This window comes from Mercenaria mercenaria, chromosome 18, assembly GCF_021730395.1.
Source record: "Mercenaria mercenaria strain notata chromosome 18, MADL_Memer_1, whole genome shotgun sequence".
Lineage (NCBI taxonomy): Eukaryota > Metazoa > Mollusca > Bivalvia > Venerida > Veneridae > Mercenaria > Mercenaria mercenaria.
Window position 1 is genome coordinate 53,884,199 of NC_069378.1, and position 18,317 is coordinate 53,902,515.

Below are 18,317 nucleotides of genomic sequence, written 5' to 3' on the forward strand. Positions count from 1 at the left end.
TTCAAAATTGCGTGCTATATAGTTCCATGAAAATTATTTGCATCTATTTTAAAAGGTAGTTTCATGAACATTAATTGCACTTGTTTTCTTTTTAAAAAAATCATATCCGCTTATTTAAATTTCCTTAATCTTTTAATCACGAACTTCACCGTTTTATTAAACATGAAAGAATATTTAATGCGTTTGAATCCCTTCCAGAGATATCGGATGCTGTGAATAATTTAATTGCAGTGCTACGGCGGGAAACGTACAAAAATGAAGTACATTTTGTTTTTTTCCCCAATTACTTCATTTCTTTCTTATGTTAACATTTTTTTTTTACAAAGGTCGTATTATTGTTGTCCAATCTCTCATTATCGTGTTGATTTCATCCTCCTTTAAATGACACTATCTATATATCTACAGTGAACATTAGAACTTTAGATTCTTTGCATTCAAATAAATTCACATTCATATAAATCTATGGCTACTCAAAAATGGGAAATGGTTACATTAGCTGCGGGACATAATTTCTAAGAGCTTGGATTTTAGTGGGAAATTGTATCATCATACCGACGGTTAATCGCGATAGTTTCGCAACTCTTATTAAACGAAGAAGTTACGGCAGTTAGCGCTCAAGTCTCGAATAACACACTGGCACGTTTTTTTTAACATATTCTAAGTTTTTATTTACTACAAATCTAAATATTCTAACATTAAACTGATGTTGCATTTTTATAAAATGTTTAGTAGTTTCAAACATGCTAGAATTAAATATTTGTCAATGTTTCGACTGACTCTTGTTATATGTTAATGTCTTAATTACCCTATGCAAAAGAATACTGTTGCTCTATTCACGTTACCTATAGCTTTTCTTTTGTTATAACCCATATAAATTGATGTCAAGTGTCTTAATCATAATATATAAATATTTATTAGTAACAAAGGAGTAAACTAACCCTGATGGATGGACAAATTGAGTAATATAAGAATGATAAATCAGATTTTCAGACATTTTATTAAGTTTCAACATAGTTTCTATATTACAAAAGTTCATATATTATATTCAACAATTCTTAAAGTGCATTATATACACATGATCATTCAAACAAAATAAAATGCTCACGACTAAAACATATTTTCATATACAGACAATACCATTCCAACAAACTTATTGTGGGTTTTCTTCTGGTTTTGTTTTACATACTATACAACTTGCATACACTATAACCCCGGTTATTAGCGAAGGAAGTTTACCTATCTGATAGGTGTTATCAAAGTAACTGAGGCTGTGTTTATTTTATTCGGTCTAAAGTCATATTGACAAAATGCAGGTTATACGAGGACTTTTCAGTTTTTAATGCCAGGGGAAGACACCAGCTACCCGTCCAGTAATTACTTCGGACACAGAGGACACCTGGGTACAAAAACTCAAATATGCGAGTCAGCTAACTGGCCTCCTCATATGACATGACAATCAGGGCTAAAAACACAGAAAGTGGAATCCAGTGACTCAATGTCCGTGAATTCAACACTCGGTCATAAAGGCCTATCAAAGGACATGACTTATTATTAGATTTTTCATTGTAATAATTTATCATTACAAACTTCAGTATCAAAATTTCAATTTTTTTTCTCTAAAGTAATATAAATATTTTCCGTGTTTAGCAATGTAAAACCTACTATTGCGATCTGTGTAGTTTATATGTTCTAATAAATTTATCGAACCACTAACATGCGTTTATAGATATCGATGTATCTCGTGTTATTCTTATCCCCTACACAGTAATACGTTCTAATAACATATTAACCTCTCATTGATAAGTACACAATGTAATTGATAAAATAATTTATAGCTCAAAATAATAAAGATAAATCTATACATTTAAATGTTCTTCGGAAAAAGTATAAACTACGGAAGTATCATACTGACACAAGCACAAGTTCAAACACGATAACTCATTATAGAAAGCACTTCTAAAATACTAAACACAACACAGACAATTTATCAGTTTGTGATAGCACTGTGTTTTAGCCCACCCTATACAAAGAACAGACAGACTTACAAAGACACATGTAATCAATCACCATGCGAGTATGAAGACTTAAATAATTGAAAAAAAAAACGAAGAATAAAAAAATGTTAACATACTTAGTCACACGTTATAGTATACATGTATTCATCATGTATATGAATGCACATTCAGTCCGTTGAATTACGTACACTCACATATAGCTCAAACAATCGGAGCATTGGCTCATATCCATTGTACACCACTGTCAACAGTTAACCATTCAACCATGTATCACGATAACCATCATTCCTATTTCCGTACATAGAATTGTTACGTCTCGCCTCATTTTCATCCCTGTCCCTGTCCGTGTAGAGCAACAACAACGTAACGTCCGATAGGTTTTATTTAAATGCATATGACATCAAGTAGAATACCTCTAAGAACATGTGATAAAGATTGCCGATTTTTTTTTCTAGCATGACTAGGAACAGAGTACAAGCATAAACCTAAACCAAAATTTACTGCCCGTTCAGTTACGCCGAAAGGTACAGAAGAGGAAATTTTTCAAAAATTACATGCTAGTTATATATGACGCAATTTTTCATGATACATGTATCAAAGATTGACAATACTAAAGACTCTTATTTTCTTGACAAGTATTTTGTGGGCTCCTTCAAGACTCCATAACAAAAAAACAGCCTAGAAGTTGACAGAGGTGAAATCTTCAGAAGCGGAGAAACAACAACTCCGTTTGTGAGATTTAAAGAACATTAAGCAGTAAACAAATGATCACATTTACATAAATAATTGTGTAAATATTCAGATGGCAGTATAAACAGCATTTCCAACTTCTATAAGCCTGTGTAAAAATACTTATTTTAATTATATACATATATATATATTTAACAACAAAACAGTCATAATCAAGTGGTACATCAGATTCAAGAATTTCCTTCTTCATATTCACTCCAGTAAATGTTCTTATGTCATACATATTATGTGTGCCTTTAATTATAAAATTACATATGAGGAGACAGTATTATGGATATACTGTATTTCTTGACCAGAGAGAATATCAGACATTTTTTGGCTTAGCCAAATGTTAAAAAAAAAATAGTCTGGATACCAGTCATAAAAACGCCAGCATGTGACAGGTTAATTCTGCGCTCAAATTTGAAAATGACCAATTGCAGAGTTGACTCCAAGCTCAGTTTTATAACCTCAGAACCTAGTGTTAAGTATATATGAAGCTAGAAAAGTTTCGTCTCCACAATTTATTTGGTTTTACGGCACACCAACACAGTATAGGTTATATGGCGACAAACAGGACTACAAATTTTGGTTCCACATCTCATTTACATCAGAAGAGCTCAAAGCTATACTCAGATTTAGCGCAATATGGTGTTCTGCTTGACAACACAGCAAGCTTTCCATTCTTTTTAAACATAACGGTTTGCTTAAACTTTACATATTTCTTAACAAAAAGCGGAAACAATTTAAATCATTAAAATGAACAATTACAATAAAATGGAAACATGACAATATTGTAGAATTAAGAGCAAATGAAAACCACATACCATTACTTCGTAATAACCATTCATACAGCTATATAAATACAGCAAGCATTAATGTTTTGTTTATTAAACCTTGTCACAGGTGCATAACTACATGACTATTACTCAAAATATAAGTATCCTCCCTCTAATCTGGATATACAGTGGCACTGACAGTGTATTATAGATTATGCACCTTTGACAGAAAAACAAACAATACATGACCAGAAAACTTTGATTTCATACAAAACTTTTTGAAGTCAACGAGTATATAAACATTGTAAAAGCAGTCCACACCAATATCAAATTCCTAAACATAACTAAAAACTACAACTTTGAAGGAAAATGTACGCCCGGAATATAGGTCTGCACATTTTGCACAGATTCAGAAGCGACATTTTTCCAACGGTTCAAGTTAATCTGGATAGATAATACAGGCAATAGCAACTGAAATACAACTACTTTACCTTGGTACAAAATGTTATCAACAGTGTAAAAGGCTGACGCCTGCAACCTTAATTTAATCTATTAATGTATTAATATCTGAATTTATAAAACACTGTCATTTTCAGTACTCTCCATTTCAGCATATCCATAACCTTAACTATGTTTCATAAAAGAGATAAATGATATCAAGAACCTTAAACTATCAAGAAAAACACTTAGTACATTCCTTGTATGTCTAACCTTAAACCAATTTTGAAAAGTCTTGATTAAGAGAACTGGCAAATTTAATAACTATTAGAACAACTTCGCCATTATATTTAATGAACAAAATACTCCTTGTCAAAATGCCCTGAGAATGCAATTTTTAATACAAAAGTCAGGCTCCTATATCCGTTTCTATTTCAAACAAGAGGACCATGATGGTCCTGAATCGCTCACCTCTTCCCACATGATCCAGTTTTGAGTATGACGTCGTTTTTTCTATTATTTGACATAGTGACCTAGTTTTTGAGCTCATGTGACCCAGTTTTGAACTTGACCTAGATATTATAAAGATAAAAATTCTGACCAATTTTCATGAAGATCCATTGAAATATATGGTCTCTAGAGAGGTCACAAGGTTTTTCTATTATTTGACCTATTGACCTAGTTTTTTAAGGCACGTGACCCAGTTTCAAACTTGACCTAGGTATCATCAAGGTGAACATTCTGACCAATTTTCATGAAGATCCATTCAAGGGTATGGCCTCTAGAGAGGTCACAAGGTTTTTCTATTTCAAGACCTACTGACCTAGTTTTTGATCGCAGTTGACCCAGTTTCAAACTTTACCTAGATATCATCAAGATAAACATTCAGACCAACTTTCATACAGATCCCATGAAAAATATGGCCTTTAGAGAGGTCACAACGTTTTTTCATTATTTGACCTACTGACCTACTTTTTGAAGGCACGTGACCCACTTTCGAACTTGACTTAGATATCATCAAGGTGAACATTCTGACCAATTTTTATGAATATCCATTCACAAGTATGGCCTCTAGAGAGGTCACAAGGTTTTTCTATTTTTAGACCTACTGACCTAGTTTTTGACCGCACATGACCCTGTTTCAAATTTGACCTAGATATCATCAAGATGAACTTTTAGACTAACTTTCATGAAGATCCATTGAAAGATATGGCCTTTAGAGAGGTCACAAGGTTTTTCTATTATTTGACCTACTGACCTAGTTTTTGATGGCACGTGACCCACTTTCAAATTTGACCTAGATATCATCAAGATGAACATTCAGACCAACTTTCATACAGATCCATGGAAAATATGGCCTCTAGTTAGGTCACAAGGTTTCTCTATTATTTGACCTACTGACCTAGTTTTTGATGGCACGTGACCCACTTTCGAACTTGACTTAGATATCATCAAGGTGAACATTCTGACAAATTTTCATGAAAATTTCATGAAATATATGGCCTCTAGAGAGGTCACAAGGTTTTTCTATTTTTAGACCTACTGACCTAGTTTTTGACCGCACGTGACCCAGTTTCGAACTTGACTTAGATATCATCAAGATGTCCATTCAGACCAACTTTCACACAGATCCCATGAAAAATATGGCCTTTAGAGAGGTCACAAGGTTTTTCTATTATTTGACCTACTGACCTAGTTTTTGACGGCACGTGACCCAGTTTCGAACTTGACCTAGATATCATCAAGGTGAACGTTCTGACCAATTTTCATGAAGATCTTGTGAAATATATGGCCTCTAGAAAGGTCACAAGGTTTTTCTATTTTTAGACCTACTGACCTAGTTTTTGATGGCACGTGACCCAGTTTCAAACTTGACCTAGAAATCATCAAGATGAACATTCAGACCAACTTTCATACAGATCCCATGAAAAATATGGCCTTTAGAGAGGTCACAAGGTTTTTCTATTATTTGACCTACTGACCTAGTTTTTGAAGGCATGTGACCCAGTTTCGAACTTGACCTAGATATCATCAAGATGAACGTTCTGACCAACTTTCATGAAGATCTTGTGAAATATATGGCCTCTAGAGAGGTCACAAGGTTTTTCTATTTTTAGACCTACTGACCTAGTTTATGACCGCACGTGACCCAGTTTCGAACTTGACCTAGATATCATCAAGATGAACATTCTGACCAATTTTCATGAAGATCCATTGAAAATTATGGCCTCTAGAGAGGTCACAAGGTTTTTCTATTTTTAGACCTACTGACCTAGTTTTTGACGGCACGTGACCCAGTTTCGAACTTGACCTTGATATCATCAAGATGAACATTCTGACCAACTTTCATAAAGATCCCATGAAAAATGTGACCTCTAGAGTGGTCACAAGCAAAGTTTACGGACGGACGGACGCACGGACGGACGACGGACACCGCGCGATCACAAAAGCTCACCTTGTCACTTTGTGACAGGTGAGCTAAAAAAGCAATATAAGAAGTCAACTTTGAAGTAAGTAAAAACATCAGATGTAACTGTTTTAGGACAGTTATTTTTCTGTATGAAAAAGAAATCACTACTGGCTTCTCAAAAGGTTATAACATACGTTAACATTCAGTTTAAAACTGACAATAAATTCCTTAAAGTAAAGCAGGAGAAATTTCAGGAAAAAATTGCTTTACAATATCAGGCCACACTTGTTCCTGTAATTTTAAACAGCTGTATTTGATTAAACTGGAGAGTCTTAAACAAATTGCCTGTAACAAGAAAGCTGAAGAAATAATGAAGAATTATATACAAAAATGAAATGCAAAGCTTTTGAAAAGGTTTCTTGCCCCTAAATTTAGTGAATAAAGTATACCAATCCCATGCCAGGGATGCATACCAGTAAACAGCAGGCTCTTTGGACTAACGTGACGTCATATCGTTCTATTTCATATTATGAAATCATATCCTATACAAGTAATACCAGAAAATATCCAAATAATTAGTATGCAATCCCTATACAGAATTAATATCTCTGAGCATAATAGGCAAGAAAAATAATATTCCTTTGTCCGCAATGGACTGATGTTTTCCTCCAAAACCTGGGCACAGCGCCGATAAGAAACCAAACTGATCAGTTTCTCATTCCTTGCTGGAACTGGCGTAGGAAGAAAACTTCTTATACATATCTTAAAACTTATTCTCTTCAGAGGAAGTAAACTTTTCGTCAAACTATTATGCTATTAAATATATTTCTACTAAGAAAGACTGACAAGGACAAAGAAACATTTACTGGTCAAAATCAATACAAATCTCAGAGTTTACAAGTTAAAGCTACTGTCAACATCTTTTCTTATTAAGTGTAAAAGTAAGTTTAAAAGTAGATCTTGCATGTACAATGTAATATAAATTATAGCCCTTTACTTGCATTACAAACTCCAATTTCTCATTTCTTAAAAGAATTAACATTAAGGTAAATTCGGCTTGGCTTTGCATTCCTCAAAAGCAATTTTTGCTTCCCTGGCTGGTATAAAAAGCTTTGGGCAACTGCACCAGACATATTAACTGTTACGTGCCCACTACCTTAATAAACATCAATTATTTCATACCCTTAAACTGGATATCATATTTTATCTATTTCTTAAGAAAATACTCAGATATCCGATTAAAAAACGTATAGCTAAAATGTGCAGAGACTCAAATTTTCATATCTAAATGCAGTATATAACAGATATGATTAAATGAAAATCTACATAAAAAGAGCATGAGCTGTCACTGGCCAGTAAGGACAGATGAGACACTGTTTCTGAAAAACTAATAAAATAATGTACAGACTGACTGTGCCATTTCTATATGTATCTCCCCTGCGGGGACAATATAAATTAAATTTTCAGATGCCGAGAATACCTAACAACAAATGAAAGATGGTCATGTAGTTAAAATATACAGAACACTACAACTCATCTCTCTGTCGCAATATAGTGTATCTGTTATCAGATGGTGCCAATTTTTGGAAAGCAGACTCTGGCGGACTTGTGGGCTGCTCTGGTTTATCACTGGGTTCATGAGGAATATGTCCTGCTTGCTGAAAGTAAAAAAAAACAACAGAAAATGTAAATAAGATAAATTTTCAAACTGATACAATACAGAGTATGAGTGGAAGACATGCATATGATGAACACTCAACACCACTGAAAACACAAGTTTCATATTTCACAAAAACAGTTGATGAAAAAGTAGTGATAAATATTTAATGGGTATTCATGGTTCACTAATGATCTTACCTAAGATGGGGAAAGGACAAAAATAGAAACTTCAATCAAGTTGTCACTGTATTACTAAGGTATCCAAAATGACTTGTGTTTGTATTGGTGTTAAGTACTGATGGTTATATACAGGATCATTCGGGACTTTATATGAAGTGTATAAGGAGAAGGCATTATAGATTCATAAGGAATGTAATAAACAGGTAATGAGATTCCATTCCTCAGGCTGACAATGTATTCATGTAATTGTCACCAGTATTGAATTATCTTCTTAACTGCAGACTAGATTATTTTCTTCAAACATTGCTATTACCAAATTCAAAACATTCTCAGTTATTAGGCATTTTTGGAAATTAATTAGCTAAAATAGCAGTTATTTTAGGCATTTTCGGTAATTAATTAATTAGCTAAAATAGCAGTTATTTTAGGCATTTTCGGTAATTAATTAGCTAAAATAGCAGTTATTTCATAAGTGTTTGAGGAACCTCAACACTTTTGTCTCTCAGCATCAGGTCTGTGGCAAGTTCTGAATTAATTCATGCTTCAACAGGAGAATAAGTCTTGACTGTTTCTCAAACATCTATGAAATAAGTGTATAATGTTAGATGTACTGACACTATTCAAGGCAACACAGTGTGATATATGAAGAAGAACAATTAATAAAAAAAACAGCCACTGATATGTCCAAATTAGCACATTATAGTGGAATACAGTCATACCTGTGTTAAGCAGCCAGCCAAGGGAGCAGCATTATCTGGCTGTTCAAGGCAGGTGACTGCTTAAGAGAGGTTGGAATCAGAACAATTGTCAATTTAGGCAGTAAGCTGACTGGCTACTTAAGGCAAGTGACTGGTTAGTAGAGGTGACCGCTCAGGCAGCTTCATCATTTACCAGTATTATACAAAATATATTTTTTAACACTTTTACTGATGACTACAATTTTACACAAAACCATACAAAATCAAGTGTCAACCGAGTGTGTGCAATTTTTCTGGTTTTTTTTTTTTGTTTTGTTTTTTTGCAAGGATGCAGTTCATCATAATTTCACCAGTATTTCAGTAATATAACAGCAGGCAGTTAACTTAACTACTGTTCCTTGTTTCTGTACCAGTTCCAACCTGTTCTCCACAATTAACTGCCAACTTCTGTACATAAATCAGAGGAAATGATTGTTTGTTTGTTTGTTGGTTTAACCCGTTTCAACAGTTTCGTCATTACGCGGCATTACCTAACAGTATTCCTGGATTCGTACCAGTACAAACTGTTTCGCAAGTAACTGCACTTCCCACATGAATCAGAGGTGGAGACTAATGATTCAGACACACTGTCGTTTATCAAATAGTCACGGAGAACATACGCCGCCCGGGGATCGAACTCGCGACCGATCCGTAGACCAACGCTCTTACTACTGAGCTAAGCGGCGGGTTCAGAGGAAATGAACAATGATTTCAGACACATTATCTTTCAACATATTGTCACTAAGAACATATGCCTCACTCAGGTATTGTACACACAAACCCACAATATATCAGCACATTTCATACTGAGCTATGTGGGCAGGCAATGTGAATTGTATGGTGTCATAATTAGATTCATTCTAATATTTGCCTTTATATAAAATAAGTTTTTGCTGTTTTCCAAACTCGTACACTATATATTCAACACAAAGAATGGCTGAACTTATTCATTTACATTAAAGCTGGGTGTTACTGTAAATTTGTTGTACATAATTGAGCAACACCACGAGAAAACCAACATAGTGCGTTTGAGACCAGCATGGATCCAGACCAGCCTGCACATCCGTGCAGTCTGGTCAGGATCCATGCTGTTCACAAATGGTTTCTTTAATTGCAATAGGCTATGAAAGTGAAGAATATGGATCCTGACCAGACTGCACAAATGTGCAGGCTGGTCTGGATCCATGCTGGTCGCAAATGCAGTATGTTGGTTTTCTCATGGCGCGGCTCATGTGTTGTACATATGTTGTTAGTCCGTGACAGTCTGTATTATATATCTAACTATGGGGTATGTTGCTTACTTCACTAGCAGTTGTTAGGAACTCTAGTTAGCATATCAATTAAAAGACTACCATTATAAGCATGCTATTTAACACATAAATTGGAGACAAAAAATATCAATCAAATCAATCATTGAGCAATATTTTGTTCTCCTAGAAATTGTTTTCCTTTTTACATATTTTTTTGATAAATCAAAATCAACAAAACTAATAAAATTTTGAGTTGACTGTTATAAATGCCCTACAAACTACAAATGAGACAGAATATTTCAACAAACCATGTATGATCAATGTAGCAAAATGTACAGCCAATTTCACCGATTACAGTTCATCTTTCTGCTTAAAAGTGTATCTCTTATCGGACGGTTTCAAGTTTTTAAACACAGATTCCGGTGGAGAAGATGGGGGCATAGCACTTGTTGTTTTGTCACTATCTATTGGTAGGTGTCCAGTTTGTTCGGATTCAGGTTCTTCCTCATCACTTAAGCCGACTGGAGGTTTAGGTGTACTTTCAGGTAAAGTTTTAGTTGGCTTTTCATTATCGGAAATAGATTTGGGCGTTTCCAAATCAGGCACTGGTTTTAGTGAATCAGGCACTGGTTTTAGTGAATCAGGCTCTGCTTTTTGTGAATCAGGCTCTGCTTTTTGCGAATCAGGCTCTGAAGCCGGCTCAGAGGTGGAAGACGACCTTTCATCCTCTTTCTGCATTGACATTAAAAATGATCTGATTATTCCAAACATTCGGAAATATGGAAGGATTTCGGGAATCATGCAAACAATATCTTGGATGAAAATAGAATTGTAAGAAAATGCCCTAATTCCAAAATATCCCTCTTGGTGTGATGAAAAGCGATGTCAAACCAAAGAAATATCCCCCAAAAATATTGAAATATTGAAAAAAGGAAAACAAACACCAGTACTGAGAATAACCCTCGTGGATATATACTGACGTGAACCAGGTCACTAACCTGGTGGGATTTGTAGAAATCGCGTTGTCCAAAACCAACACGTATGAATGCTAAGCTGTTACAAGCAAATGGTAACATCAAATGATAAATATAGAAATTTCTGCAGTATCAAAAAACATCAAAACTATTTCAATGGATTTTCAACACAGCGAAAACACTTCAAACCAAAGTATAACAGTTGCCAGCATTTTTGATACTTTATAGCACTAAAGCTTCTGCTGTTAGTGGGTAGCATAGGGAAGACAAAAAAATACAAGCTATAGTGAGGGAGCCTGTCAAAACAAGATTTGTGTCCATTAAGTTGCATTTGTGTAAGTCTTTGCAGATTACAAGTAATTTCTGAAAATCAATGAAATTCATTTTGTGGTTGCCATATCATTTGTTACGAACATAAAACATATTAATTTTTTATTTCTTTTTTCACTAATCGTTATCTCACACTCCTGAATCCATTCTTTCTTTCCTCCCTTTAAGACTCTGACCATATAACATCATGTGCAATAACCATGTCAGTATACAAATCCTCTATTTGGACAACTGAGTTATCTGGGTTTTTTTAAACAGTGTTATGTAACTTTAATGAAAGACACAACCTTAAATTCATATAATACTTTTTTACCCTTTCTGTACATTTGAAGAATTATTTTCATTTTTTTTCTTGTCTGCAGTGGAATCTGAGTATCCACCTAATTGGACAGAACATTTTATCCAAGCCTTTCTTCAATCATTTTGGAAATGCCAACAACACTGCTGGAAATCAGTGCTCTTGTCTTAATTGGTAAGAATTGTAGTAAATTACCATAAAGTACATAAAGGTGCTGTTTTTGTGTACTATTTTCAAATGTGGGGTTTCATTTTAATAATTGTTCAACTATATATAACTAGTGTTTACATAACCAAAATAAACAGATGAAGTATTTTAGCAAAACTAGTGTAAAACAGAAAGAACACTGAAAGTTAACAATCATTTGGGAATTTTAAGTTCAGAATTGGGAAAAAAACATTCTGTTTTGCTTCGGGACTGCCTGCTTTTACCTGAGGTAGATTCATAAAGGAAAAAAGCCTACTAACCTAAACATGCTCGTAATTTAGCAATTACCCCACAGTATGTATCAAATAGATCTATCTTCACTGATTGCTTAACAAAGGTAGTCAATAACTCTATGCTGCAAACTCTTCAGATTATCATATTTACACACACAAAAAAATGCATGCAAAATATCCTCAGAGGAAAATGTTAATAAATGATATCAGAAACAGATCATTAAAACATTGTGTTACTATATCAAAGAAGAATTATGAATTACAATGAATTAACATTACTGAGATTTTTTAAAGACAATAAATTTTATATGGATTTCTTTTTTAATGGGTCATACTTCCATATATCAAAGTTTCCAAAAATAAATTAAAACTGATGGCAACAGGAATGAATTACACCCTGAAAATGGCTAAAATTAACATTTGAATACATATTTTAATGGGTATGATCACAGACAGATTCCTTCTATTTAACATTAAATTTCATAGAATAATTATCACATTTGGGAGGCTTATTTTATTGACTTTTAGAGAGAGGTACCAGATAAAAAGTTCCAACAAGAGGGCCATGAAGGCCCTGAATGGCTCACCTGACCTATTGTTCATCAAGATTAACATTCTGACCAAGTTTCATTAAGATATGGTCATAAATGTTGTCTCTAAAGTGTTAACTAGCTTTTCCTCTGATTTGACCCAGCAACCTAGTTTTTGACCCCACATGACCCAGATTCAAACTTGACCTAAAGATAATCAAGATTAACATTCTGACTAAGTTTCATGAAGATAAAATTATAAATGTGGCCTCTGAAGTGTAAACAAGCTATTCCTTTGATCTGACCTAGTAACCTAGTTTTTGACCTCACCTAACCCAGATTAAAACTTGACCTATATATCATCAAGATTAACATTCTGACCAAGTTTCATTAAGATATGGTCACAAATGTGGCCTCTACAGTTTTAACTAACTTTTCCTTTGATTTGACCTGGTGACCTAGTTTTTGATCCTACATGACCCAGATTCAAACTGGACCTTGAGACCATCAAGATAAACATTCTGACCATGATTCATGAAGATACAGTCTTAAATGTGGCCTCTACAGTGTTAAGAAGCTTTTCCTTTGATTGACCTGGTGACCTAGTTTTTGACCTCAGATGACCCAATATCAAACTTGTCCAAGATTTTATTGAGGGTAACATTCTGGCCAAGTTTCAATAAGATTGGGCCAAAATTGTGACCTCTACAGTGTTAACAAGCTTTTCCTATGATTTGACCTGGTGAGAGTGTTAATAAGCTTTTTCTTTGATTTGACCTGGTGACCTAGTTTTTGATCCCAGATGACCCAATATCGAAATTGTCCAAGATTAAATTGAGAGTAACATTCTGACCAAGTTTCATTAAGATTGGGCCAAAATTGTGACCTCTAGAGTGTTAACAAGCTTTTCCTTTTATTTGACCTTGTGACCTAGTTTATGACCCCAGATGACCCAATATCGAACTTGTCCAAGATTTTATTAAGGGTAACATTCTGACCAAGTTTCATTAAGATTGGGCCAAAATTGTGACCTGTAGAGTGTTAACAGTCAAATTGTTGACGACGGACGACGGACACAGGGCGAGCTAAAAATGCATGGATCACTTTAAAAATTACTTCCTATCTAAATTATTGACTAAATAAATTTCGAAAATTTTAGATCTGGAGGTACACACTTTTAAAGATAGAAATTGTCTCTTGTTTTCTTTTTTCATTTTAACAATTGTAATTAACTAGCAGTTGTAGAAAAGAAACAGTTGTTAAGTGTTAGAAATGCGGATATGCCCACTTGCCAATGAAAGTCAAAACTGAGCACATACTGTTAAAATGATATTCAAACTGTTACATGCCCACTTGCCAATGGAAGTCAAAACTGAGCACATACTGTTAAAATGGTATTCAAACTGTTACATGCCCACTTGCCAATGATAGTCAAAACTGAGCACATACTGTTAAAATGATATTCAAACTGTTACATGCCCACTTGCCAATGGAAGTCAAAACTGAGCACATACTGTTAAAATGATATTCAAACTGTTATATGCCCACTTGCCAATGGAAGTCAAAACTGAGCACATACTGTTAAAATGATATTCAAACTGTTACATGCCCACTTGCCAATGGAAGTCAAAACTGAGCACATACTGTTAAAATGGTATTCAAACTGTTATCTGAGCATGCCCTGTGGGCAACCTCATATATATGGTATTATAGATTTTTTTTTAAATGGTTCTCTATTTTCAAGACAAATTCAAAGTATATAATTATATATGTAGCAACATGACTGTCAGAGAAATATTGCTATAACATTAAAATTTGATAGACAAAAATTTATCATTTACATGTGAAAGGACAGCATCAGGCTGTTAAAAGAATGGCAAAAAATAAGTTAAACACTGAGCTCTAATGTGTATGACAATGTCTTACATTCACAACACCACTCACTACATGCTCAAATTTTTGAATATATGTACAACATCAGTGCTCCAGCTAGCTATTTACAGCAGGGCGCATCGCCCGTTCCGAAATTCGTTCCGCCCTGTTGCCCCGCCAAGCACCCTGCCCGTTTTACAACCATTCATTTCTTTTTTTTAGCCAAACTTCCCTTTTTTGCCTCAGTGATTATAATACACTGCTTTATTGCCCCCTTTTTATCGAGTGATACACGCCGGGGGGCATTGACATAATAAGCAAACAGTTAAACAATATTACCTGCTGTAATCGTGCCCGAGGCAGACCATGATATTTTAGACTGCTCCACTAGCATTAAAATCATTGAACCTTAGTGTTAAAACAGTTTGCAAACCAGTCTGAAATCATTATCATTTCGCGCCACCTGTCAAAGTGTACTTTCGTTTTCGGTAATATAGTCGTAAATACCCCTTTATACACAACTGAAACTTAAGTCCAGACAACAGACATTTTATATGTAATTAATAAAAATCGATCACAATCAAATTTAAATAGGAAAATATTTTGATTTTATCGTTTTACAAGTTTTTGAAATCGAAAGTAAGTTGTCGTCTGCTTTGTGAAATTGCCGTTTTTTCATGAAGATTTCTTTGAAATTAGTTTACTAAGATGTAATGACAGGGTACACTTTAATGTCAGATACTGTGAAATGCTGTTAAACTGTCTTTGCATCATAATATTTTTTCAAAAATATTGTTTAAACTGGACATTCGACGACTTTTAGAAAAAAGTGTAACCATATCCGGATATAAAATTTTGGATACCCGGAATATGTCTATTACAAGTGCTAAACTTGCTTTTAGACTGTTGTAAGTTAAAAACTTTGCCTGATTTCATTTATTTAAGTGGAAGTTTAAACTTTATTTTCTGTATATAATATGTTGCAGGTATAAATTTATAAATATCAAGTAGCCTACATGGAGAAGATGTGTACTGAAATTGTAGCAAGTAAAATAGGCCTAAACACATAGATATTGTTATTCAGTATGCAATTACAAAGAAATGTTACAAGTTGAAAATCAATGCAAAGTAAAATACAAACAGCAGAATTTTTAGTTAATAAATAGGTGCATTAGAGATGACAGACACAGCCTATTAAAAGACCATACCTAAAGTGTGCCAAAAAACATGCCTAAATTATGCCACATTCCATGCCTAAAGTATGTTAAAATGCACTGTGTGCATGGACCAGTTAAATTTTTTTCCCGGGGGAGCACGGTCCCGGACCGACCACCACCACAGAAGTGCCCTTTTCAGTGCCAGCACCCTGCCCTTTTTTAATCCTAGCTGGAGCACTGAACATGTTTATACCAAACCAACATGCATAAAGTGTCTAGAGCACATGTGTATATATGTGCATGTACACTTCAAATCAACATGCCTCCAGATTTAAATAACATTTTGTTAATGAGGAAGTGCTTTCATATGTTTACATGTATATGTAAGTAAAACTAAAAAAAAAAAAAAAAAAAAAAAAAAAAAAAGAAACCGAGTCTGTGAGTTATAGGCATAGGCATACCAAAAAAGCTCTTTACATTTTTAATCATAAGCAGGAGTACTGAAAAATCATTTTATGTCTTGGGCATGGAATTTCATAGTTTCAGCGAAAAAGACTAATTTTTGGGGACAAGAATTTGTAGTATCAGATTTTAAAGATAAAATAATTATTTTATCAGACATTTTACTTACTCATCAAAATTTATTTTGTGGATTGAAGCCACCACTGAAATTGGTCCCTAAATAATATGTATGAGTTTGAAATAAATCTCACTGTAAAATATGACTGAGATATGCTTCAAAATCATATTAAAATTTTGTTGCCAGTCAATTTATACGGATTTTGTGGTTTCAACAACAAATGTATTCCAACACGCAAATAAAACTTCCATTCATTTTACCTTTGCAAATGATTCCAACACGCAAATAAAACTTCCATTCATTTTACCTTTGAATTACTGTGAAATCATTAATATTCGTGGGGGACTAATTTTCGTGGATTTTGTGGTTGAGTCAATCCACAAAATTTAATCCTAACAAACAAGTAAAATTCCCATTTATCTGATCTTCCAAAGTTGAAATCCACGAATTCATATCCCCATGATGTTGCCGTTTTTACCAAAACAATGAAATTTCATTCCCAAGGAATCAAATGATTTTACAGTTACAGTAGGCAATTAATGAACTTGTACTATCATGGAATTTATGTTTAGTCAAGAAAATCTGTGCACACAACATAAAATGACTGTCACATTTACTGAACAGCTTCAAGCAAAAAATCAAATTTTAAGGGTTAATTTCTGTTTACTTAATATTTACATTTACAGTGATTTATAAATGTGTTTTGAAAATTATGGTATTTTGTCACACATCTGGAGGCATGCTGTTTCAATGAAAATGGTTGTTTTTTCATTACAAATAAATATTAACTGTACATGATACCAAATGTTAGAACAGTTGTCTTCAGTATTAACATTTCTAGCTGTTTAAATAACTTCTAGCAGTATTTTACAAAATAGCACATTCCTTCTTCATGTGACTTAACATAATTTTACAATAAAAATTACGTAACATTTTTATACTAATTTTCCACTATCACAAAATTTTACAACATACCTGTTCTACTGGTTTGGGTGGGGCAACTGGGTCAGGGCCGTGGTGAAACTCTCTATGAAGTTTGCCTGAATGCAAATCAGCTATAAACTGCTTTACTAAACCTGGTGTTCTGTGAATGAAGGAGTATCAATTCTGAATAACAGTTTTTAACTGATGACATCTCTAAAACACTTCAATCTATCTTCAACTCTTAAAATGTGTACACTAATTACAGCTGATACAAATGTTTTCTTTATTAGGGAATAACTTATTACATGACATTGTAAACTTTTATAACTAAGAAAACAAATGACCAGAACTAAGCCTGCAATTTTGTCATAAATATGCATTTTTTGACTGGTTTTACATTTACATCAGTAGGAGTTTAGGTCAGACTTAACACGCTTAATGAGTCAAGTCGAGTCGAGCAATATTAACATACACAAGTTGGATGCACAAACAAGAAACATAAGCTCTAATGAGCTTATTACACACACAGTATGGCCCAACATGCATTTCTAAGCATGTTTCAGGCACTGATGGGACCCTGTGTAAAACCAAATACCTTCTGTGTGTTAACTGTATAAATTCTTCAAATGAAAAAAGGGCATTAAGCCTATATTAAATTAAGGCTCAAACCTACTGCAGTGCAAGGCTTGTGATTAGAAACCAAGTGACTACAAATGCCTAAAATATGATTTAAATTACCAAAATGCAATCTCACAGTAAAAATAACATATACTCAAATAACTTACTCTAGATCTTGTCTGACATCATGTTTAAAAACATACATGTGTCTAAAACTGTCTATAGCAAGAACTGGTAAATCATTGGCTGTTTTTCCTAAATGGTGCAGGGGGTGTGTAAATTTTGTACCATCAGCAGTTAGAAAATTTATGCTATCTGAAACACACAAAAAAGAAATCCCTTATATTACATGCTTTTCATTGAATTAGTGAAATACCGGAAATACAATGTAAAACTA

At 33.9% G+C, this 18,317-nt stretch overlaps 1 protein-coding gene across 2 annotated transcripts in view; it reads right to left on the minus strand.

The window, feature by feature from the left end:
• Window positions 1-978: 978 nt before the first annotated feature.
• Window positions 979-18,317, minus strand: part of LOC123538991 (endoplasmic reticulum resident protein 44-like) — a 39,241-nt gene continuing 21,902 nt past the window's right edge. Inside the window, exons 10-13 of one of the 2 annotated variants that reach the window (XM_053530026.1) lie at window positions 18,088-18,235; window positions 17,354-17,462; window positions 10,506-10,929; window positions 7,891-8,029 (exon numbers count right to left, since the gene is read on the minus strand). In XM_053530026.1, the coding sequence (XP_053386001.1) occupies window positions 10,549-10,929; window positions 17,354-17,462; window positions 18,088-18,235 (638 nt within the window). In that variant the 3' untranslated portion in view covers window positions 7,891-8,029; window positions 10,506-10,548. Of the gene's footprint in view, window positions 8,030-10,505; window positions 10,930-17,353; window positions 17,463-18,087; window positions 18,236-18,317 lie in introns of both variants that reach the window. The other variant, XM_045323435.2, reaches the window with a different exon arrangement.